The 24776-nt window shown below is 48.0% G+C and overlaps 1 protein-coding gene across 7 annotated transcripts in view; it reads right to left on the bottom strand.

Annotated features, from left to right (window-relative positions):
* XPO6 (exportin 6) overlaps positions 1–24776 on the bottom strand; it is a 55854-nt gene that overhangs the window by 21686 nt on the left and 9392 nt on the right. For 4 of the 7 annotated variants that reach the window (XM_041462123.1, XM_041462124.1, XM_041462126.1 and 1 more), the window contains exons 2-10: positions 18886–18976; positions 18234–18346; positions 15214–15411; positions 12527–12686; positions 12071–12148; positions 5731–6184; positions 5609–5638; positions 2454–2580; positions 1301–1410 (exon numbers count right to left, since the gene is read on the bottom strand). In XM_041462123.1, coding sequence (XP_041318057.1) covers positions 1301–1410; positions 2454–2580; positions 5609–5638; positions 5731–6184; positions 12071–12148; positions 12527–12686; positions 15214–15411; positions 18234–18346; positions 18886–18976 — 1361 coding nt within the window. The remainder of the gene's footprint in view (positions 1–1300; positions 1411–2453; positions 2581–5608; positions 5639–5730; positions 6185–12070; positions 12149–12526; positions 12687–15213; positions 15412–18233; positions 18347–18885; positions 18977–24776) is intronic. The other 3 variants (XM_041462125.1, XM_041462128.1, XM_041462129.1) reach the window with 1 other exon arrangement.

Raw genomic sequence — 24776 nt, 5'->3', positions numbered from 1 at the left:
ACTCCCAGACTGCCCAGCTCAGGGTTCCCACGGCTCAGGGTGTGCAGAGATGTGGAGATGTCAGAGCTGCCACTGAGGACAAACAGCACAGCCCCAACCACTCACAAGCTCTGTTTAGGATTTTGTAGTCTGACAGACCCAGAGACAGCTTTTTGTTACAATTTTCTCCATCATAAGCTGAGTAACACCAGGACAACATGCACAACATGCATGTTAGGGAGGGTACAGGAGCAAATCATAAAGTTCCAACCCAAAATCTACTTCTTGAGAAATTCAAACCCCACAGTTCCCATGCTGAAAGGAGGAGCTGTCTGCTCTACAAATTTCCACTTTTGCTTGTGGTTATGATGCCAGGCTGGCTTTACAAAACCAACTGCTGCTGTTCAGGGTGCTCAAGGGAAAGAATCTTCCTTCTGCACTCAGCAGAACTAAACATGGCACAAACCATGGTGCTTTTAAACCTCAAAAACCCAAACAACTCACCAGTATATTCGCCAGATTTTTAAAGTGGCAGCAAAGAGACTCTTCTTAAACAAAACCCACCCCTTTCAGGGTCAGCATCTGCCAAGAAAGAGCTGCCAACCACTGCTGTAACTAATACACACAGTAGCAAGCAAGTGCAACTTTTGAGTTCCAGTCTCATCTGCATTTCTCAGAAACACATCCTCAATTTAAAGAGGAAATTTAAAATCCTAATTAAATAAAATTTGTTTCCTAATTCATTAATTAGTTGTATGAGCTGTGTGAACACTAAGTAAACAACTTGTTTGGTAGTTTCCTCCTCTAATTTGTGCTAAAATGTGCTCCAGTTTTATTTTAGACTACAAAGCTTCCTTCCTCTGCCTGCAAGGTTCACACACAACATATGTAAGTGCCAGTTTGTCTACCCAAACCTGCTCAGTCTGAATTCTTGTGAATGAGTGTGAAACACTGAGGTTTATGCTTTTTATACTTCATGATTTTAGAAAAACAAAGAACTCAACCACACAGGAGGCTGCTGTAAGCAGTAGCTTATTTCTGACAGCTCTTCCATGATGACCACAAAGTCTCTTTGCTGTAGGAAAAAATCCTTCCCTGTGAGGGTGGGCAGGCCCTGGCACAGGGTGCCCACAGCAGCTGTGGCTGCCCCTGGATCCCTGGCGGTGCCCAAGGCCAGGCTGGACAGGGCTTGGAGCAACCTGGGACGGTGGCAGGTGTCCCTGCCCATGGCAGGGATGGAATGGGATGAGTTTTAAGGTCCCTCACCCCAACCCATGCCATGATTCCAGGCTGTCCCACCCTGGCAGCCCCCAGCCCTCACCTGTTGAGCACTGCTTCCTTGTCTGCCAGGCGACTTTTGATTTTGCTGGTCAGATAGTCCAAGAAGAGTGTCCAGATGTCCAAGCAAGAAAAGTAACCTTCATGTGTAGGCTGAAAGACACCAAAATTCCCAATGAGTACCATGAGCTATGGCAAGATGGATTTCACAGAGTGAAAACAGGAGTTAACATCCACTTCAGTCCATGGGAAGAGCTTCTTGCTTTACTGAAACAGTTCTAGGATGTCACTGGAGAGATTCAGAGCTGGTAGAAGAGGAACAAGAGCTTTTGTACAAGGGCAGGAACCCAGGAATTACAAGGCTGGTATCAGTGTTAACCCATCTCATGGCTTGCTACACCCGTTTCCAGAATTCCAGAGCCTAAAGGAGCTCCAGGAGAGCTGGAGAGGGACTGGGGACAAGGCATGGAGGGACAGGACCCAGGGAATGGCTTCCCACTGCCAGATGGCAGGGATGGATGGGATATTGGGAAGGAATTGTTTCCTGCAGGGTGGGCAGGCCCTGGCACAGGGTGCCCAGAGAAGCTGTGGCTGCCCCTGGATCCCTGGCAGTGTCCAAGGCCAGGCTGGGCAGGGCTTGGAGCAGCCTGGGACAGTGGGAGGTGTCCCTGCCATGGCAGGGGTGGCACTGGATGGGCTTTGAGGTCCCTTCCAACCCAAATCATTCCATGATTCTGTGATATTATAAAGCTGATTCCTTGTCATTGCTCCTGTGTAAATGGGGCTGAGTTGCACTGACAGCTTCTACAGCAAGGTAAAACCAACCTAAAGCCACAGGGCTTGGGGGTTTTAATACAAAAACTAAAAGCTACAAGAAAGCCACAGATTGAGGACAAAGAACAAAATCTCCAAACACAAACCAAGCAAGTCTGAGAGACTTCTCCACACATTGTCCATTCCAAATACCAGAAAAAATTAAAGCAGAAGCCAAGTTAAACATCTGACAAGTTGTTATTGCAGGGTGACCACCTGTGACCTCTAAATCCAAGAGCACATGAAGCCATCTCCAAGTCCCCAGCACCACGGGGAAGTGCCAGTAAGACCAGTTAAATGCTCTTTTTTTGGGTTGACTGGAGCAAACAAGCTAGTTCTGGACAACAGAACAGACTGGGAAAAACGAGGATGTGGGGCTGTACCTGATGAAAAGTGTATTTGAACAACAGGGCCAGGAATTCAACCACGGGGAACTGGGAGTAGGATTCGATCCTTCGCAGGTGGACGCTCACAAAGAGTCTGAGGAAATCTGTGAACTTCTCAATGTAGCTACAAGGGAAAGGAGAAAACACTGAGAAAAAAACAGCAAAGGTGACCCAAGGGAAAGCAATTGCATTGAAATGGTGGTAAAAGCCATTCAAAATCTTCTCATTCAAAGCAAAGTTACAATTAACCATCAGTTGAACAATTAAATATAAAGCCCTGCAACAATTACCTACAGGATGGGCAACCCTTCACTCCATTAACACCTGAAACAGCAGAAAAGACAATCTAGTCAAAAGCAACTTTAATATTCAGATAAATATTGAGTTAAACCAGGCCTGCAAATGAAAACACAACCCCCTCCACCCTGCAGAAATAATTTGATAGCAAAGGTCATTGTAGTGATGGAGATAGGATTAGTGAAATGAACTGTACCCCTGAGGAATTCAGCTGCAAGCAGGAGGTTAATGCAGCAATCAGCAACAGAGGGGTTACGTATACAGGAGGGAGCGGGACAGCCAGGGAACTGAGAGCTGGAAAGGAAAATTCCTCCTGCAGGGAAGATCAGCCATCCAAGAGTTTCTGAGCTGAGCCCAGGCTTGGGTCTGAACTGGGAAATGAAAGAGAAATCTTCCTGTAAAGCATGGGGCTCCTCAGGGAATGTACAAAGTGTAGTTCCCAAAAGGAATCTGCCACCAAATCTTCAGGGACTGCAGCAAGGGCATGACCTTGGTGCAGCAGGGAGAGTTCTTGGGGGGAAAATGGCAAAGCCCCCAGTGGGGTGAGCTTTTATTGGGGAACAAACACACCCTGCACAGCACGAGCTTCAGCAGGGCTAAAAATCATCTCCAGATCCATCAGTGCAGCAAGGGTTAAACACTCCATCAGCCACAGGAGGGATGGCAGCACCACACCAGGCAGTGCCAGCCTTCCCTCATGCCCAGACCACTGAAATGCATGAAACTACTTAAGTTTGCATTTTAAATAAAAAGTTGGGCTCAGCACAGTTTCACACAGGCATGAGCAGCCTGGTTTTACTCTACTGCCTGCTCTGCACTGCTGCAAACTCTGGGGATTTGGGTTTTTTTTGGGAATCCCCACTCTAACAAGAACTCCCTCACGACCAGCAGCACTGCCAACTGACAGAGCTGCAGCACTGGGGACTGTTGTGAGCCTTCAAAACCACACACTGCTTTGAACATGCGAAAAAGATGAAGTTCTTCTTTATTTGGCACTGCCTACATCACAGGAGATCACTGAGCACACGTGAGCACAGATCAAACACTTCAAAATCAAAGCCAGGGGGAAAAGAATTTTTAAAAAAGAATTCCAGACGCAAACATCTTCATCCTTTTAATTTTTATTTTCTAAACAGGTTCTGACCTGAGAGCAGTGAAATTCTTCCTTGGCCACCAGCCCCCTTCTCCAACACTGAGCCACTGCCTGGATCCTTACCAGCCACTTCCCATCTTTTGGGATCTTCAAAGCCAAGCACAGATGAAGCAAAAGGTAATCTCAACTTACTCTTTCCTGGACTTTCCAAAGTGTTCAGACTGACTTTTAACAGAACAAAAATAACCAGCAGCACAAGAGGAAGGCAAGGAAGGACTCCAGGGCATGAAGGTTCTGAGCACACCCCTCTACCGAAGGGGGTCTCTTCAGGGCCCCTTTCCTTCAGGATTTTGTTAGTCCAAGCCAGGATGACACCTCCATGCACTAAGTCCCTCAGTTTTGGACACAAATAGTACAGCTGTGCCCTTAAGTGACAACAGGAAAATCCTCATGGCCTTTTCCACAGAGAAGACAAGGAGAAAAGAAAGCTCCACTCCCCCAGAAGCCAGCTGGACTTTTCCAGTCTGCAGAACATATTGGTTCCATCCCCATTTCAGACCTCAGCAATGAATAAAGACATTCTCCCAACTCCAGCCACCAGCAGTCCCTGTGGATAAGAGGTCTAAGGAATGTCATGGAATGGCAGCACCACCTCTGCCCAGGCCAGCACAGCTCCACACCCTCCAATGAAGGCTGGCCCCAAAGGCTGCTGGATAGTGTCCACAAAAGAAAGAATAGTTAAAAAGGGGATTGTGTGTTTCCAGGAGAGCTTTTCTGAAATCCAGAGGGGAACTCCTGGCTCTCTGTGCCTTGCAGGCAAAGGTGTCACATTCCCACATGTCTCATTTCTAGGCAGAGTGTGACACAAGTCAAAGCTAGCAAAAAATGAGCAGCAGAATTCCCTGTGAGTCTGGATTTACCACCCCAAAGTTATGCCTTTATCTAAGGATACTGAAAAGGAGAATTCTGCAGCAGAAACGTGCAAGTCCCCTCTACAAACAGACACACAGCTTTTTTCCTAAGTGTTTTTTTCTCCTGAGTGGAAATTTACTCCTACCCTTGTGTACCCATAGTAAGATACTCAGCACTTTCACACAGTTACAACCTCTCTGCCACAGCCCTGTGACAAAAGGCAGCACCAAGTCACCACCCTGCCAACACCCAGGCTTAGCCACTCAACACAACAGCAGGAGGAGTCTCACTTTGTCCCCTACAAGTAGAAATATCTGACATAAGAGAGTGGAGCTGTTCCAGGGAACAAAAGGTGGCAGTAACAGCCCAGAAAAAGAACACACAGCTTCCCAAGGTGCTGCTGCTTCCCTGCTGCCTCCAGCCAAGCTTGTGGAGAGCCTTGGAAGTGGAGCCATTCACCACTGAACAGAGCTCCCCAAGCCGTGTTTGGTGCTGTTTAAAAATAAATTTAAAAAGCAAAAATAAAGAAGAACCAGAAATGGCCATGGCTCAATGAAAGGTAGGAAGTTCTGCTGTCTTCTCCCAGGTCATGACTCACAGGACGTGTCCCCACTCTGTGTGCTTTGGGCAGAATGGCAGATACTGACCAGAGGGGACAGAGAGAACACTGCAGTGCCTTTACCTCACTAAGCCTCTTCTGTGCTCTGTGACCACAGCTTCAGCTCTGGTGCCACCTCAGACCTGCAGTCAAACAGCAAGGAACGGGGACAGGGGAGGGAAGGGACAGCGAGGGACACAAACCTGGGCCAGCAGCTCCCTCAGCACTCAGCCCTTACCTGGGCACACCTACCTCTCTGCCCGGCTGCCCTGGCTCAGTGCTCTGAAAGAAAGGCCATCAGACACACCATGCAGGACCCCAAACCAAACCCCACAGTCCTTCAGAGGCAGCATGAGGCCCCCAGCTGCTCCTACCTCTCATCCAGCTCCTCGAGGCGGCTCTTCACCGTGTGCGCGTTGTTCTCCCTGGTGATCTTCTGCAGGAGGTAGAAGGTCTGCTGGAACATGCGGAGCAGGTACTCCTCAAACTCCATGGGCACGCAGTTCTTGGACATGAGCTCGTTGATGCAGGCCATGGCCAGCACGCCCAGGCGGCCCCGCTCCTGGCCCAGCAGCGCGCTGGGGCTGCTGCCGTTCACCGAGGACATTTTGCGGGCGCGCGTGTCGCAGCCGAAGCGCGCGAAGTGGAAGATGGTGGTGAGCAGGGACGGGGTGATGCTCGTGGACAAGGGGATCCAGCTGAAGAGGTGTGCCAGGCACTCCAGTGCCAGGGAGCAGATGTATTCACTGTCTGTGTCCAGGATGGGGATGGGCTGGTTCAGCAGTTTGGCCGCACTGGGGCTCTGCAGCAGGCTACTCAAGAGGTCACCTGGGGGAGAGGGGGGATAGTAAAAGTAGGTGACCCCTGATGCAGGAAATGATTGATATCTCACTCTAAGGCTTTGGAATGCTGAATGCTCACTTTATTAAAACTATACTCTATTACATTATATTATACTATAACACATCACACTTACTTCTAACTACAGAAAAACTCGTGGCTGTCTGCCAACCATCCCGACACACACACACGTCGATCTCGTTGGTCAATGAATCAAAACACCACCACCAGAATCCAATCAAGCAATCCCTTCAGGTAACTAATCTTCCAACACATTCCACATGTTTAAAAACACAGGAGCAGCAAATGAGTTAAGAATTGTTTTGATCATTCTTTTCTCTGCTTCTCTCACAGCTTCTCTCTGTTCAGAGAGCTTGTGAATACCACAGAGGGGTGTCAGGCAGGGCATGAACCCCCAGCTGCCCAGCCCAGGGCAGGGCCAGGGGCTGGACTCTGAGCATCCTTGTGGATCCCTTCCAACTCAGCACATCCTGTGATTCAGTGGGTTATTTGGCTGAGAGGAACTGGTGATTTCTGTACTTGGGAATTAGCCTCACACAGCCCTTCTGGCCTCACCAGACAGGGTATTTCAGGAAATACAATGCCATGGGGTGTATTTTAGGAATTTATTATAAGATTCTATCCCCCCACAAGGCTGAGTATCCTTGATGTAAGCTTGGCACATCCCTGTTACACTGAATACCACAAAGGCTTCTGCTGGCCTGTGACACTTGTGGTGATGTCCCCAAAAAGCTCACTCAGGCCAGCACCTCTTCCCAGGGATCAAATGCCACGGCAGGCACAGATCACACGCCCAAGCCTCCCAAGCACATGACAAAGGCTTCCCAAGAAAGTTGGACGCTGAAAAATTTGACACAGCCTCAGGATTTGTCTTCCATAACTTTCTCCAGCCTCCAACTGACGCCACAGAAAATTAATATTTGCAATATCTTGTGACATAGTACCACAGCTTTGTTTGGGGTATGCCAGCTGCTGGTTTCACCTTCTACCCAAACAGGAAACAGAAACAATCCCTGCTTTCACTTTCTTTGTGTCAATAGGATTCTAACGCAGTTCCTGCCCAGTTTCTTTGACAGAAAGAAGATTTTACTTCTGTTGCTACTTAGAGGGAAGCCACTCAAACCCCTCCATCACCTTTAGTGCCCTTCTACAAAGCCTTCACTGCTCCTCTGCACCTACTGATACTGAAAGAGCAGAACTGCAGCGACCACTCAGGGTGCAGATGAGCCTTAGTTCTGATACCTCAGGTTTTAGCTTTTTCTTTCTTTTATTTTTTTTTATTTTGTGCTGCTTTGGTGTGGGTCAGGGCTTCATATCAGGGGATGGTGAGCTCTCTTCACAGAGTAGGGAAACAAAACAATTCCTTCTCTAGCTGGGGACCAAGGACAAATGATCCAGATCTCAGGCCCAAGAGCACAAACAACGTGGGCTGAAGAGGGAAAACCAAGAAAGACGGGACTTCACGGGCTGGGGCTGCAATTGGACAATTAACTGCAATATGCAAATGGATCAAAACTTACAAAAATGTGAGATCTTGTGACCAAGCCCTCTTTTGCTTCCATCTTGGAGCCATCCAGGCACAGCCACACTGTGGTTCTGGTACTGCAAGGGCGTGGCCTTTGAAGGCTCTTCTAATAAATATCCTCTTTATTCCCCTTAACTCTGTTTAACCTCTGTTCCAGCTGCTTAAGGCATCAGTTCCACAGAGCAGCATGGCAGGGAATTATTCCTGACTGCTGCTGCTGTGAGTTCTCTGCAGAATGATGTGGAGAAGCTCTGAATCCTGCCTAGCCAAGGGTGAACTCCCCCTCACAGCAAGAGGGGCCACATGCACTCACCTTCCATGTGCCACCTCTAACCAAGCCACCAACAACCCAGAGACTCCCTTATCCCTGGTGGCCTTTGCTTCCTCAAAAGCTTCTGGAACCCAAGCCAGGCTGCCTTTCCCAGAGGTGCTGCCCACAATCTCCAGGCTTCCACCTGCTCAAAACTATTCACCTTCCCCAAGTTGCTCAACACACTTCTCTTCCTTGAGTACTTCATCTTTAATAACCTTTCCATCTTTAAAAATCTGGCACTTGCTGGGCTACAGAATCTGAAGTTCTTAGAGAATCTGAGTGATTTTTTATGGAAGTGAAACATCCTGACACCAGCAGTGCCAAAATAACAGCTATGATTTACTGAGCTACTTCCAAAGTACACAAGAGCCTGAGTGATGAACACATCCCTCCTTAGTCCTCATTTTTCACCAAGATTGATGTCTTACATCACTAAATTCATAATTCCCTGCCAAGCCTTATCATTGCTTCTTTCTCCTGTGCTCCAGAAACGGAAGGCATCACATGGCTCTGGCTGAGCAAGACAATCCTGCCCTTCAGTCTTAGCACTGAACCAACTGTGGGGACATTCACACCTGGACACATCTATACAGCTCATATTGTGCTTTTACAGACCCCCTGAAGCTCAGCCAGGCCAAGTGCACCAGGGCTGGGCAATCCCAAACACAAATCCAGGCTGGGCAGGGAACAGACTGAGAGCAGCCCTGGGGGAAGGATTTGGGGTGTTGGAGGATGAGAACTGCATATTCCCTGGCTGTGAGCACCCAGAAACACCCCTGGGCTGGGCTGAGCCCCAGTGTGGGATTCTGCCCCCTCAGGTGAGACCCCACCTGCAGAGCTGCTCCAGATCTGGGGCCCAGCACAGGAAGGACCTGGAGCTGCTGGAAACAGTCCAGGGGAGCCCAAGGAGATGCTCCAAGGGCTGGTGCCCCTCTGGATGAGCTTTAAGGTTCCTTCCAACCCTAACTTTTAAACATTCAGTTCAGCCAACTCCACAAAAAATCAATGAGAATTAAAGATTCTCATCTTTTAATCCATCCCCAGCAGAAACTCTCAATTACACTCCTGTAACTCACAGCAGCTGGTTCAAGTGCTTTGCACACAGTTCAATCACTGAAGCTCTGAGGTTCAGGGATTTTCAGTGTCTTTGCAAACAGGTGACAAATTCACAGCATCAGCTGCATTCATGCCAAAGCACAAAACTCCCAGTGACTGGCTCTGCAGCAGGAGAGCAGCCACAAATACTCCTGCTACTCATTTGTTTGCCATAGGTGAGGGAATATTCCTGAGGAAGGGATTCTTCAGGAAATGTGCTATAAATCATGCAAAGACAACATTTGGAGGCTAAGACTCTTGCTGAGTAAATCCTACACCATGGCAATAACTCAAATGTTGTCCAGCTTGAGACATTATCAGAGTCGCTTTGCTTAAGTGATATGAGAAATGAGTTTAATGTTGTCTTCAAGTGCTATTTAAAACCCATGCAAGACTTGCAAGTAACCATTTCACTCCACTTCCCTGTGCAAATGAAAAATAGGAAGCAGAGGTTTTCCAAGCTCCTAAAGAGAGTTGGGCTCTGATGGAAGATATTAAACATTTATGGGGACTCAGGAGCTGGTTTTGCCTCTTGGAACACCTTTAATCTCATCTGAATAGAAGGACCAAAGGGTGGTGGCCTCACTTAAGCAATGAAAACATTCAAGAGGCACCAGTACAAAGGAACTGAGTCTCAGGGAACACAAAATGAGCAAGTAGTGGATCACAGGGAAGCACCTGGTATTCCTTTTGGAAGTGGTGGAATCATCATCTCTGAAAGTGTCCAAAAGCCATGTGGATGTGGCACTTGGGGAAATGGTTTAGTGGTGGCTCTGGCAGTGCTGGTTAATGGTAGGACTCAGTCTTAGAGTCTTTTCCAGCCTTAGTGACTCTGACTTCAAGAAGTGGAAGCACAACCAATTTTAACACGGACACAGCAAAGACACAGCACAGAAAAACAAAACTGAGAGAGTTTCACACAAACAAGTTTGCACAGGCAAAATGAAACTTCTAAAGGCACTGCTTGTGTGGTCCTGGTTCTTAGCAATTGTCCTGACAAAACACTGTGTGAAAAGTTTGTTTGTTTTCCCTAAGAGGGGAGAAAGGAAAAGCCCAGCACAGAAGTGCAGCCGACTTCCAGTTTGGGAAACGCGATCCCGAGTCACGAGGGGAGCACACAGGTGGATGAAAGCTGCCTCAGCAAAGCCCCAGGGGACTGAGGGACATCTCCAAAAGTCTTCCATGACAGCCAGCCCAGAATTTGTTCCACCAGTGCCCTCCCCCAGCACCATTCTTAACAACTGACACCAGAAGCTTTGATCTTTTCTGTAAATATTTCCTGTCCAAACTCTTCCCAGCTCCAGTAAAATCCACTCTCCCCCTGCCAACCCAAAGGAATATTTCTTCCCTTTAAAGTTTGTGGTTTGTATATAAATACAGAAATATCTTAAGCTCCTCTACAGGAAAGGAGCACTCAAAATGCTGCTCAAGCTTCAATGTGAAAGGTTTAGCACCAAGCAAAACACTGCCAACAGCTTATCAGAGGCAGCAGTCTGGAGCTGCCTGCTGCAACCTGGCCACAAGGAAGTGATCTGCAGCTCCCAGGGAACTGCTCAAGGTCCCAGGGACAAGGAAATGTGTGCCAAGGACAAGGACACAAAAATGTGTTCTCCATTTCAGAGGTAACTGAGAAGTAGAGATGTCAATGGGTTAACATCAGATAAGCACTCACACGGAAGTCCAACAGGAACAGATAGAAAACAAACTTTCACAATCACAGAACAGTTTGGATTAGAAGGGACCTTAAAACCCACCCCCTGCCATGGACAGGGACACCTTCCAGTATCCCAGGTTGCTCCAAGCCCCTCCAGCCTGGCCTTGGACACTTCTGGGGTGGAGCAGCCACAGCTTCTCTGAACACCCTGTTCCATTTCACAGAGACTTGGCTACCTTTATTTTCCTTTTTCACAGGTAGGATTCAATTTTGCTCCACTGGCATTGATGTGCCAACAGCTGGAATTCAGGGGACAATGCCAACCCCATGCAAGGCCACAGGCTTGGGGAAGAGAGGCTGCAAAGTTGCTCAGTGGAAAAGTGTGCCCAGGTGGGCAAGAGGGCAATGGCACCTGGCCTGGACCAGCACTGGGGTGGCAACAGGACCAGGGCAGGGACTGTCCCCTGTGCTGGCACTGCTGAGGCACCCCCAGTCCTGTGTCCAGTTGTGGGCTACTTCCAACACTGAGGGGGCTGGAGCGTGTCCAGGAAAGGGAACAGGGCTGGGAAGGGGCTGGAGCACCAAGAGGGGCTGAGGGAGCTGGGAAAGGGGCTCAGCCTGGAGAAAAGGAGGCTCAGGGGGACCTTGTGGCTCTGCACAACTCCTGACAGGAGGGGACAGCCAGGGGGGTCGGGCTCTGCTCCCAGGGAACAGGGACAGGAGGAGAGGAAACAGCCTCAAGTTGTGCCAGGGGAGGGTCAGATTGGATATTAGGAATATTTCTGCATGGAAAGGGTGGTCAGGCTCTAGCACAGCTGCTCAGGGCAGTGGTGGAGTCACCATCCCTGAGAGGATTTAAAAGCCTTGCATATGTGGCACTTGGGGACATGGGCTAGTGGTGGCCTTGGCAGTGCTGGAATAACAGCTGCACTTGATGACTTTAGAGGGCTTTTCCAACCTTAACAATTCCATGATTTTAACTCACTGTCAATTAGAGCATTTTGCTGTGAAACTTCAGGGAGGTTTCTGCCATCTGAGGACAACAAGCAGCTTTGTGGGCACATTTTAATGACATTTGCAGTGAGGCATCCCCACAGTGCAATTTATTTCTTTGTGTAGGGCTTTTCTTTCCAGTCAGGAATTTGTTGGCTTGTGAAAAGCACTGGGAAAGGGTTATTAGGAGAGGTTAAGCAGAAAAGGAAGGAATCTGTGCCTGACACTGCAGGTTAAAGTACATGGAAATCCCATCTTGTAGCTTTTCCTTACCACTTTCTCCTGAAGTCGGGGACGGTGGTGGAGTGGCAGCAGTAGCACTGTGCTTATCCCAGATGCTCTCCAAAATACCTGGTCAAAGAGAGACCTTTCAGAAATGCCTTCTCAAAGACACACTGACCCCACAAACACAGCACAGACTGCAAGAGAGCTTTGGCAGTACACAGCTTGAGTGCTTTGGGAGGGACAGAAACACTCCATAACAGCTTTGGGCTCACTAAGAGCAGACAATCCCCATCCCTCTCCATGGAGGGAGCTCAGCAGCTGCTCTGCTGCACCAGTTGGTTCATATTAAGTTGACCCAAGTGCTGCAGGGCAGAGCTGAGCACTCACAGTGCAGCAGCAGCCACTGCATCACCCTCATTGTGCTCCACGGAGCCCCAGGAGTGGCAGCCCAGCTGTGAGTGCTGAGGGGACAGCCAGCTGAGTGGCACAAGGTGTGACTCATACCTGTGAGCAGCCCCAGCACCGTCTGCACCTGCTCCAGGAGCAGCTTGCGCAGCTCCTCCTTGCGGGCCACGCTCAGGTCCTCGCGGGGACACGCCAGCTCCTCCGACGTGGTTTTCAGCATGATCAGCCCCAGGGGAGTGGTCACAGGAGACTGGATCAGCTGAGGAGCACAGGAGAGCAGTGTGATGACAACACTCACTGACAGACAGGGATTAGCAACACTGCTCCGAGTTTACAACAGCTTCACCACTGCGGGCACTGCAGCTCCCACGGGCACGTTCCACTTCCCCAGACGTGAATCTCTCATGTTGCAACAGCTCGAGCCCCGTGGGAATCCTTGGGGCTTCAGGAGAGCTTTCATAATGTCATTGCACACGTTCTGTGTCCCAGCACAGTCACAGAACAGCCTGTCCCTTCTGCTTGCTGCATTCCCTGCCCAGCACCACCTCAGCAGAGCAGCTCACACCTCACAGCCCAGCCGTGTCCCCAAAAATCCCCACTTCCCACACGGCCCAAAGGCTGCAGCCAGGAGCAGAGGCCACCTGAGGGATCTGACTTCCCCTTGCACCTGCACTGGATCCCAGCCTGGAAATTGCATTTCCCCCAAAAAGAGTTAACTTCTGTCCCGTGCTGGAACAGGACTGGACAAAGAGCTGACTTGTGCCTTCATCAGCCACAGGGTTATTAAAGACTTTTTCAAGTGGGACAAAGTTCTGTTTCCAGCTGAAGGACAGCACTGCTCTCCACTGCTGCCTAGACACATCCAAAGTGATTCATGCACTGCTCCCTCTGGGAGAAAAAAGTCCAAAGCCAATCCCAGTTGCTACAAGTAATCCTTGAAGCCATAATTCTGCAATACAGGCTGACTTTGCACCTGAACCCCTGACTCTCCAAAGGAGGGCCAGGCTGAGTTAACACTGCTAAAAACACAGAGTTTGGTGAAATATTTGGGGAGAAAACAGCCCATCTAAGAGCTCTTCATCTTGGCTTTTGAAAAGGAAGTCCCAGACACAGGAGTAGATGGCAAAGAACTCAGTGAAATACCCAACTTGCTGGTAAATTGTGAAGGGACTGAAAATCATCTTTCAGGATATTTTCTGACAAACCCAGGGAGTTTTAGCAACGACCAGGACTGATACCTCAGTCAGGCTAACCAAATTTTAAACCTCTAAGGAAGCAGTACTTGATGTAGAATTACTGGCTCTTCACAATGACAATACACTACCCCAATTTACCCTTCTTCTTCACCCCTCCAGTGGTTCAGTAAAATGTTTAGAGACTACTCAGAGTACTGGGATACAATTTAATGCTGAAGAACAAAGAACATGCTGCAAATGATCTCAGAAAAAGTCCTGAGACAGGGCTTATCTGCAATTCTAAGAGCAAATCATTCTGCTCCTGTGCTACTCTGCCTTCTGTCAAGGCCCTGGAATTCAGCATTACTGGTTTTCTTCCACTTTCTCTGAACATTTTAGGAATGTGTCTGCCACATAAATTAATTTATGGAAACACTTCCCTCCACTGCAGAGCTCACAAGGAGAGGCTTAAGGGAAAATAGATTCCTCAAGTAAGCTCTGCAATGCCTTAAGATAACCCCAGACTGCTAGAAAGGCCAGGAGAGCCCAGGCTGCTTTTCAGTTCACATCCAGGTGAAATGAGAGGCAAAACTCCACATGGACACAGTTATCTCCAAGTATTTCTTGTCAAATTGACAACTGAGGGCAAAACTGCAGCAAGTCCCACTCCAGAACAGTCAGAAAAGTGATTATACCAGCCAGTGATGAGCTCTGCAGCCAAGACAGGATTTTTTTAAATATTGCAATTAATACTAGATCCACTTGCCTTAACAAATAAACTCCTGCCACTCAAGGACTTGGATTTCACTAACTGCCTTGTGGCTTGGCCGTGGGCTTTGCTGCATTCAAATCATGCAATTATGGCAGCAGAAAAAGCCTGTGCAGCACTTCAGTTTACACTCAGCCTCTTTAAGCCAATTAGGAGCAATTTTAAGGGAACTGGAGACAAAATAATCCAACAAAAAGAGGTTTGCACCAGCCTGGTGATGCTCCAGCAGCAGCCTGGCTCAGGATTCCCTGTAAGGACGCTGAGTTGCACCCAACATTCCAGCTAATAACATGGATTCAGTCAGGATCCCCAGTTCACAGCTGAGCCTTCCTGCAGGAGCCCCCCTAAACACCCCAACAACATCCCATTGGTGACCTTATTGATGAGGTACCAGAGATTTTGGGGTGTCTTTGGCTGTTGGGTGAAAAATCTGCACCAGCCCCATTGAGAAACTGCCCTTTCAGAATCAGTGACACATCCATAACTTTACTGACTTCTGTTTTGTTTAAAGAACAGCCCATACTCCTTGTATTTTCAAGAACTAGCCCATAATATTTAAAATTCAAAGTGAATACTTGTGGCACAGTATTGTTCCTTCCTCAAAACACTTTTAACACTGGAGAGAAACGTAACACGGAAAAAGCTGAGTTACAACATAATTAAAAAGGAATTTACTATTTAATTTTCACCAAAATCCCTAATCTGTAACGTGGAAAAAGCTGAGAGTTACAACATAACTAAAAAGGAATTTACTATTTAATTTTCACCAAAATCCCTAATCAAGGAAACAAAAAGATGCTTGTAAGGGAAAAGCTGGCTCCATGCATGGGCAGAGCTCTCACCTGCAGGATGTTGGTGAAGAAGTCGTGGTAGAACATGGGCCAGTCCTGGCGGCCGATGTCCACGATGACTTTGCAGAGCTTGTTCCTGATGAAGTAAGGCAGAGTTTTGTGGTGAGCCAGCAGCAGCTTGGGCAGGCAGCTCCTGATCTCCATCTTGTCCTGGGATGGGACCCCCAGCCACATCTTATTGATCAGGTTCTGCAAAAGCAATGGACATCCCAAATGAGCTCATCTTGGATATGAGAGAAACACTGAGAGAATCTGGAATCTCAGAACGGTTTGGGCCAGAAGGGACCTTAAAAATCATCCTGTTCCAGCCCTCTGCCATGGGCAGGGACACCTTCCACTGTCCCAGGCTGCTCCAAGCCCCATCCAGCCTGGTCTTGGACACTGCCAGGGATCCAGGGGCAGCCACAGCTGCTCTGGGCACCCTGTGCCAGGGCCTGCCCACCCTCACAGGGAACAATTCCTTCCCAACATCCCATCCATCCCTGCCCTCTGGCAGTGGGAAACCATTCTCCCTCATCCTGGCACTCCAGGCCCTCATCCCCAGTCCCTCTGCATCTCTCCTGGAGCCCCTTTAGGCGCTGGAAGGAGCTCTGAGGTCTCCTCAGAGACTTCTCTTCTCCAGGCTGAACAACATAAAGCAGGGACAGAGCATCTGGCAGAGCTGCTGCATCTCATGGCCCAGGACTGGCAGTGCCACAATGGAGCTGAAGTTACTGGTTTAACTGGTTTTGGGTTAAGCAGAGCTATAGTGACAGGCACAGAACAACTTCCTCCACCTTTTACCCCTGGGCACCAAGGGTTTCCCCTCTAAAGGGGGAAGTATAGCCTTGGATGAAGCCAGAAAAGAAAAACAGGGAAGGAGATTGGGTTTTCCAGGCCTCTGATCCACCCAGGTCTCCTGAAGCTGAGCTGGGAGGTCACTGCAGCAGGCACTGCCTGGCAGTGACAAGGCAGCACTGCACAGAAAGCTTTCAGTCCACTCAAAGCCAGACAAAATCCAAAGGAAAGCAGAGTTACAAATTGCTTCCCTGCCCTGATCCCATTTAGGGCTCTGGAGCATTAGGAGCTGAATCTCTTGGGATAACCCAGAGAGGAGGCTGAAGGTCCGTGCCCATCTGCAGCACCCAGCCCGCAGAAAGACAATGCTGAAGATCACAATCACAGCCTGGAAGAAACGTCAAATATCCAAAACTGGAAGATGATGTATGGTCAAAGGAGATGCTATCCTCAGCAGGATGCACTGCACACAGACACCAGCTCCCAGCGCAGAGCTACACAGGGATATTTATACAGAAATTCCTCAAAGAAGTTGTTTTTGGTGTTTCCTAGCAGAGAAAATCCACAACTACTACTTGAAAACAATGGCTCAACCAGCTGAGGGTTCCTTGATGCAAGCTCAGAATTCCAATAAAACTGGAAGATATTTTAGGTTCAATATCCATCCTTTCATGCCCACTGTGTTCTGTCCTACTCCTCCACCTGCCAGCAGCAGCTTTCTCCCTGTAAATGCTTTTGGGAAGATATTTTCATTTTCAAAAAGCAGGAGGTGAAAACCATTCATCTGGAAGTGGGTCAGGAGTTTTATTCCAAATCCACTGCTACCTTCCTAAGCAGTTTGGGAAGTCCACGTCCTTGGGCAGTTTTGGGAATGATCCTTGTGTTCACACCCCCCCTGATCCAATAGCCAAGGACAGCTGGGGAAGCTGCAGACTGGAACAGACTTTGGCTCTGAGCACTTAATGTCCAGCACTGCACCAGTTAATTTTGGGAATTCAAGCTCCTCCATGGAGAGATCCTGATCTCCCAGCTGGGCTGGGGGCTCCTGTCTCTCCCTCTGCACTTGCACAGTGATTTCTTTATTCTGGGCACAATTAGGTTTCTCAATGCTACTTTTTCCCCCTCCAGGGAAGCAGAGGCTCAGTAACCAAACTCCATGAAATATCCTGAGCTTGTAGGATGATCCCAAGGATCACTGAATCCACTTCCTGGCCCTGCACTTGTTTTGCTTGTCAGGAAAATCAGTGGAACACCATCCCCTGAGCAGGAATAAGTCCCACGGCACTTGCCATGATCACCCCTTTTTGAGGGGAAGGTAAAGCAGACTCAACTTGCAGATGGGGTCCAGACTCCCTCTGCAATCCTTAATAAGTAAAATGAATATTTAAGAGAATAAATCAACAATGATGTAGATAATTTGTAAAAACAACACAACTTTAAAAGCAGATTTTTTATCTAAACATGTATTTTATCTGAAAAGTGGCCCAGTGCAAAGGCTATAAACCTCTGATTTAGGGCACAGCTCAGAGTGCCCACCCAGCTAAGAACATGACACAGGCCACAAATGTCCCAGGCTGAGGAGTGACATTGACCAAACCCCAGGACATCCTCAAGGACAGACACTGCACTGGTCACTGAGAAATCAGTGACACACCAGTGCAGTCCACAGAATACCTTTGCTTATTCCAGAGGACACAGAGATCAATATCAAGCCTTTTAACCCAAATTTTCTTCTTTATCACTAGGTGAAGAGTGGGATGTGACTAAGAGAGACCTCACCTCTCCAGCCAGCACAAGTGTGCAGGATGCAGCTCAAGAGCAGCAACCACAACTACAAAATGTCAGAAGAATGAAAGCAGGTTTGCCTTCCCTCTCAGCACTCAAAGCCTGCAGGAGCCAGGAGCAGGTAATCACCCCCATATTTCTGATCATAAAAACAGCATAAAAGCAATAACACCCTTAAAAGCATCGTGCAGAAACTCAAGCAGCCTCTGAAACTGGAGGTAATTTGTGCTTAGAGATGCCAGGAAATGAATTCTTCAATTTGTGTACAAAGATTCATATTCTCCCACTCTGAGCCTGCTATTAAGCAACCTCTCTGGCAGAGAGCAATAAAAGCATCCTTCATTGCTGTACTTACCAGGGATGCCATTTCAGACAAACATCTCCCCCCAAAAAATCGATTGCCAGATAAAACTGCACCAGGCAGAGCAGTGGAGGAGCTGAGGCCTCACCTCAAACACTGTCAGGCTGTACATCATCACATAATCATTCCTTGTGCTGGACAGGAAGTACAGGCAGAATCTCCAGGCTCCTATCTGCTGGGCAAAGTTATTTAAAAGCTCCTCTGCAAAAAAAACCCAAAAAAAACAAAAAAACATAAAAGTACATAAATTACTTGAAAAAGTACTTCAGTTTTAATTTGACTTTTCAAGCCCTTGGAGCATCCCTGTGGCTGTTTGGGAATAGAAGGAATCTGCCTCTTTACAATCACCAGCAGCTCCCCTGGAGCACCTGGCAGGATCTGCTGCCTTTCAGGACATATTTAATAACCCCACCCAAAGGGAATTGCTGTTTTTCCTGCTTGCCATTCCACTAGAACTGGGACAGCCTTGCTTTGCATTCCTAATGCTGAAGGCTGTGCTCCGTCTCCAGGCAGAGGCTTCCCAGGACACACAACCCAACAATGTACAGAGGAACCTCACTGGCTTATCACCCACAGGAGCTGCCACAGATCCCCTGGAACCCCAGCTATGGAAAGCTGTCCCACCTAAGCAGGAGAGGGAAGATGCCAGTCGAGTGCAGGCACAGCTGTGTGGGACAGCACCAGTCCCCTCTGCTGGGCAGCAGCAGCACCAGGAGCAGCCCTGGAGGGGCAGGACTCACCTATCTCACGTTTCCTCTCATTTGTTGTGCAATTGTGGAAAAACTCCGTCATCAGACTCTCCAGAGCCCGCAGCGAGGCCTCCTCTGATGCCTGGGAAGGACATTGAAGGAAAGAGAGAAAACTCATTCCCACTCTGACACAGGAGGGTGGCATTAGAACAGCACAGGTGCACCAAAATCCAACACAAGCAGAACCAGTATGGGGCAAACTGGGAGCTCAAACTGCTCGCTGGTGGCAAGGAGCAGCAAGATTTGTGAACTGCAAGTGAAAGCTTTGACATGAAGGATCATTGCTCAGCTCCATTAATAAGGACAAGAACACAACAGAATTCTTTTATTCTGGTGGCATTCAGGAATTTTAAGGCAATAAATAATTCTCACAAAGACAGCAAGTTCAGGTCAAGATGTTTTCAGATGTTTAGAAATCGTAAATATCCTACCATGGGAAGCATAAAACTTCATAAAACTGAGAGGATTTCTCTTGGACATCAGGAAGAATTTCTTCCCAGAATGGGTGATCAGATATAGGAATGGGCTGCTTGGGTGGGTGGTGGAGTCCCCAGCTCTGGAGGTGTCCAAGGAAGGGCTGGAGGGGGCACTCAGTGCTCTGGGCTGGGGACAAGGTGGGGATGGGTCACAGGATGGACTTGATGATCCTGGAGGTCTTTTCTAACCTCAATCATTCCATGATCCTGTGACTCCTGACACCTCTTCCTGTCTTTGCCTTGGTGCCATCCTGCTGCTCAGGAAGCTTAAAAATTAAGGAATTTCCAGCACTCTAAGAAGCAATATACCAGTACATACCAATATTCAGCAATCTGACTCAAGAAGAACAGCACACCCCCACCCTCCCCCCATTTAGGTTTCATTCTTGGAAATCATTAGTTACAGTTTTAAGTCCTAATGAAATTATCAAGACTAGCATCCAGCTGTAGTTTTGGAGTGCTCTGGTGATGATGATTTTATTCTGGCAAGGTAACAGCCTCAGAAACAGTCCTGCTACAGCACAGATCATGCCACAGCTGTGCCCCCAATGTTTTCATCCCATGCTATCAATAATAAATGCATCAAGATTCAAGCCCAGATCTTCAAGTACAGGAACAAAGTAAACATTTAATAAAACTGATCTTTCTGCCTCAAAAAACACCCCCAAACTAGAAACAAAAGCTCTGCCTGGCAATCTCCTGCAGAGAAGAGCATGTGAGACATCCAGCAGAAACACTCTAGGCTGCTGCTAATTCCCATTTCCATGCACAGCAGTTTTCCCAAGGGCCAAGCAGGAGCCTCTCCTTACTGGATTAACCCCCAGGAGCACCAACAATTCCACAGCAGCTGGAAGTGGATGCTCTGCAGGATACTGAGCATTTCCATTTACAAAGGAATGATGAATTCCATCCTACCTTTCCTCTTCCTGCCCTGCTTGTTCCTTTTTTCTTGCCTTTTAAACCCTACTCTAGAAATGAAGGACTACTTTAGCAGGAGATGTTGGTAGTGGGAAATTGGCTTAAAACAACCAACAATCCAGACAGAGCAGTCCAACGTTTCCAATCCAATGTTTGCAGCTCAAGTTCCCAGCTTTAATCCATTTCTGCTTGGGCTGCAAACTTCCCTTGAGCCACAGATCAGCCTGCTGCCAGTCACCATTCCCAGGTAACAGCACCTCTGTGGAGAAGAGCCTCACTTTAAAAAGAAATATCTAAGTGGCATCCTTAATGACTTAGGATATGGCCACGCTGCCATTTGTGGGAGCTAAGTTGTCCTAAGCTCCTCCCAAGCAGATCCACAGATACAAATCCAGTATTTTCCTAAATCCCTGCACTTTCCTTCTCTGCTCTCAACACAGAGTGAGTCTCACCAGCAGTTTCTGGTGCCAAACCCCCAAAGATGAGTTTCCAATCTCAATTTGATGCAAATTCCTCCAAGAGCAGTACTGCTCTCCCCACTCCACCTTCTACCATCCAATACCAATAGCACCTCAATCCATGGAAAACTCTTGGTTCTTCACAGGGTGGAAGGGCTCAGATGTCTTTGGATACTTAATTCAGCACTTCTTCAGCAAGAGAAGTTGACATAAGTGCATTTCTTCCAAGATTCATGATTTATATCCTGTTTTTGGAAATAAATTATGGAGTTCTTATAAATCTTGAGCATCTGTCTTGTCCTCCACTGCCTTCAGCACTGAGATTTGAAGATCCCATTCCTTAGGAACACAGTTAATCTTCCAAAGCAGAACACCATGATCACGATGTTCAACATGTCAAAAGCAGGAAAAAAACAAACCAGAAAGGACAACACGAGGATTTCAGGCAGAAAAGCCCAGGCTGGAGAGACCCAAGGCCACCAAGACACAGTGGGACCTCCAAGATGGTTCTGTGCTCTTGTTTGACTTCTTGCAGCGCTTTGGGAGGTCTGGCCAAAGGAAGGTTGGGAAAGAAAAATTGTCTGAGGTAACCAAAGCCCAGCTCAGGATCCTCTTCTAACTCCAAGCTGGACTTACCAAGGACCTGCATTTGCTGATGCCTTTGGGTATCCCTAAAGTTCCCCCGGCTGCACCTGGACCCAGACACCTGGGAAGCTGATCAGTGAGACTCCAATAAAAGTCCAGCTGTTTGGAGCACCTGGGGCTGTACTTGGGATATTTCCTAGCCTTATTCCCACCTTAACAAGCTGTTTGCTCTGCATTGAAGAGAAGGACAGGCAGAACCAGCAGTGCTGGGTTCAGGTTCTGGTCTGAAATTCTGGGTCATGCACAGATTTCATATTCCAAGGTTTTTCAAGGAAAGTGTGGAGCATCAGTAACAGAATCTACCCCAGTTTTCTATGTCAGGGCTGGCAGTTTGCCTCACCTCCATGAGGCATTACTAAATATGCAACCACTGAAACAGAAATACTTCCCACTCTCTCAGAAGTCAAACCTGACCCCTCTCACCCCTAGTGCCTCCCAGGGCTGGATCAAACATCAGAAAATACCATTTCTCTCCTTTGCCAACAATGAGAGGAAAATATATTCAGTTCTCCAAGTCCTGCTTGCAGAGCAGGTAACGTGAGCTTTTCCCCATGCAGAGATAACTCTGCAGCTCCCAAAAAGCAGGGGAGATAAGATGTGCCACGTCACCATCCACCCATGCTCCACTGCCTCAACACCATGGCTCAGTTCTGACCCACAGGGAGGGTCCTGGCTGCCAAATTCAGCAGATCTTGGGGCCAAAGGTGATGTCCTTGTCACAGGTCCCTTAGGGGAACAAGGCAGTGAGAGGTGAAAGCAAGGAGAGCTAAATCCAGCACAGCCACAGCTGCAGATTCCCATGTTCCAGCAGCACATCCATACTTTGACCTGGAATTTGGGTCAAAACAGCATCTCTGGGACGTGTGTCACAGGTGACTGTCCCCAGAACAGGTGCCTCTAAGTGCTGAGCTGGGTCCACACCACACAGACCAGGCAAGCAGCAGCTCTGCTCTTCCTGGAAGTGTCCCCTCTGATCCGAGCAGGACTTGCTGTGGATCAGGGTGGGAGAGCCACTGTCAGCCTGTGTCCTTCCCATCCCTTTCCCCTCATTAGTTTGCTAAAGGTGTTCCACACCACTATCAGATGAGGGGTGGAGCTGCTTACTCATTCCAGTTACCTCTGGACTCCAACCCTCTGTGCCCTCCTCCCACCAGGAAAATGAGCTCCAACATTGAGCTCTTCCTGACAGAAAATACAAGATTTGCTACCAAGAACCTGCATATCCAACAACATTCTCCATCCATCAAAGCACCACAAGAAGGACCCATCCCACCAACTGATTTCAGGGCTATCCTCCAGTTACATTTTCAACTGTATGAGTCATTAACTGATTTCTGCTGATTAAGGGGAAAATAAAGCTGCCAACCTCCTGCATTTCAGCCTGTTCAATATTGCAGCTGCACCTCAGTGAGGCTCTGGAGAAGCAAAATCTTTGTACCCTACTGCTGACTCCATCACAAGCTCAGATGTAGACTATGACTAAAGCACTGGGGTAGAACGAGTTACTCATGCAGCTCCAGCAAACATCAGAGCAGCCATCCTTGGGTTGCACTTTAGACACTGCACATGCACTTGAAGAGCAGATACAATGCTAATTTTAGTTTGCATATCACCAAACACAACCACAGCCCTTAAAGAAGCACCTGCTCATTCTGCAAGACATGGAAGCGCTTTCTAAAGCCATTTTCTCCACAAGCACTTTCATTTAGAGTTCACTTCCTCTTTTTTTTTTTTTTTAATTTCATTTTATGCTCTCTGAAGGATTTTTTTTGTTGAGGGGAAAGATTTTCTCTACTGCTTTGCCATAAAAACACAAGCTGTTAACCTTGTAATGTTTGCCATTAGAGCATCCATCACACAAACGATGCTCTAAATACAGCAACTCGGGCTAATGACAACTGAGAGAAGGGTTAGGTCTGTTCACTTTTTCCCTAATGTGTTTGCAAATGGATACCACTCCAAGACAAATTTAAGGCATTCCCTCTCCAGAGCTTTTTTTAGTAAGATGTTAATTGCAGCTGCAATGTTACAGAGGTGACTTCATCCTTCAGGCAGCATCTTCCTGATGTGGAAGGATGGATTTTCCACCACACAAGCTCCCAACGCCTCCTCCAGGGGCAGGGAGGAAAAGCCCAGGCTCTTCTGTACCCCAGGAGCCCCCAGAGCACATCAAACTCCCCTTCTGCATCTCTACTCTTTATTTACAGCTGGGAGTTGTGCTGGGGAGCTGTTCCCACCCCCTGCACCCATCCTGGTTTGGGTCTGATGCCCTCCCAGCCCACCAAGCCCCCACACCCTGCACTGAGCACACACAGATCCCTCTGCAGCTTCCTCACCTTCTGGAGCCTGCCCCTCCATCCCAATCCCAACACACCCACCCTCCTCTCCTGCCATTTCCAGTGCAAGACACACAGCCCAGCATGGCCCAGCCTCCTCCCAGCTATCAGGATTCAGTTTTTATCACATTTAGCTGCTAAAATCACTATCAGCTACGTCTACCAGCTGGTGGGCAGCTCTTCCAGGAGAGATGGGACTGCAGGGGAGCACACAAGGAGAATCCTGGCTGATGGAAAAATTCCCAGCTGGAATTGCTATATTGCCACCAACAAGCCAATGCACAGGGTTAAAAAAAACAGACAAGAAACAAGACATTTCAGCCACAGCACCTGTATAAAATAACTCATCATCACCCTGTCGTTGCTAATTGCAATGTCCCATCCTCTTCCACCTCGGAGCCTTCTGCTCCCAGTATTGTGCAGTTAATTAACAGCACAGTCACAGGTCTAAAAATACAAACAACCACACTCCAGCTGCTGAATTTTCTTCTTTCTCTATTATTTATTGTCAAGCCCAACTTAATGACGCACGTATGTATGGTGAGTATTAACAACACTAGCATCTCCAGGTACTGAGGTAGTAATTTACTCATTGAAGGATTACCAGGGTGTCTTTCAGAGCCCCTCCCTGCCCCAGCCCTAACACAACATAGTAATGAACATGTAAATTAGAAATCACACTCTCAGAAAGCTTGTGGGTCATTTCAAGCCTGCTCACATAACCCTGGAGAACCCCTGGGACAGCCCAGGGTCAGTCAGGGCAGTAAAATTCATGGAAGAAGCACACTATTATTTTTAGCAAGAAAAGCAGAATTATTAAGTGTTTTAAAAAAAGTTGTAGGACACCCAACACATTCTCCAGAAAAGACAAACATGCTACAGGGAGGCAGAGCTGGGAACTCAAAAGCAGTTTTACTAATTATATTTAATCCCTCCCACCAAAATTGCAGAATGTGGGGGTTCACCTTCATTCCAGGGTCTCTCACCAGAGCTCTGACACGAGGAGCCCACAGCATACGTGCTCCCCAGCAGTGCTCTGCTGATGCTAT

Source organism: Pyrgilauda ruficollis, unplaced genomic scaffold, assembly GCF_017590135.1.
Source record: "Pyrgilauda ruficollis isolate IOZ18807 unplaced genomic scaffold, ASM1759013v1 scaffold16, whole genome shotgun sequence".
NCBI classification, from domain to species: domain Eukaryota; kingdom Metazoa; phylum Chordata; class Aves; order Passeriformes; family Passeridae; genus Pyrgilauda; species Pyrgilauda ruficollis.
This window is presented reverse-complemented; position numbering and strand designations above follow the sequence as displayed.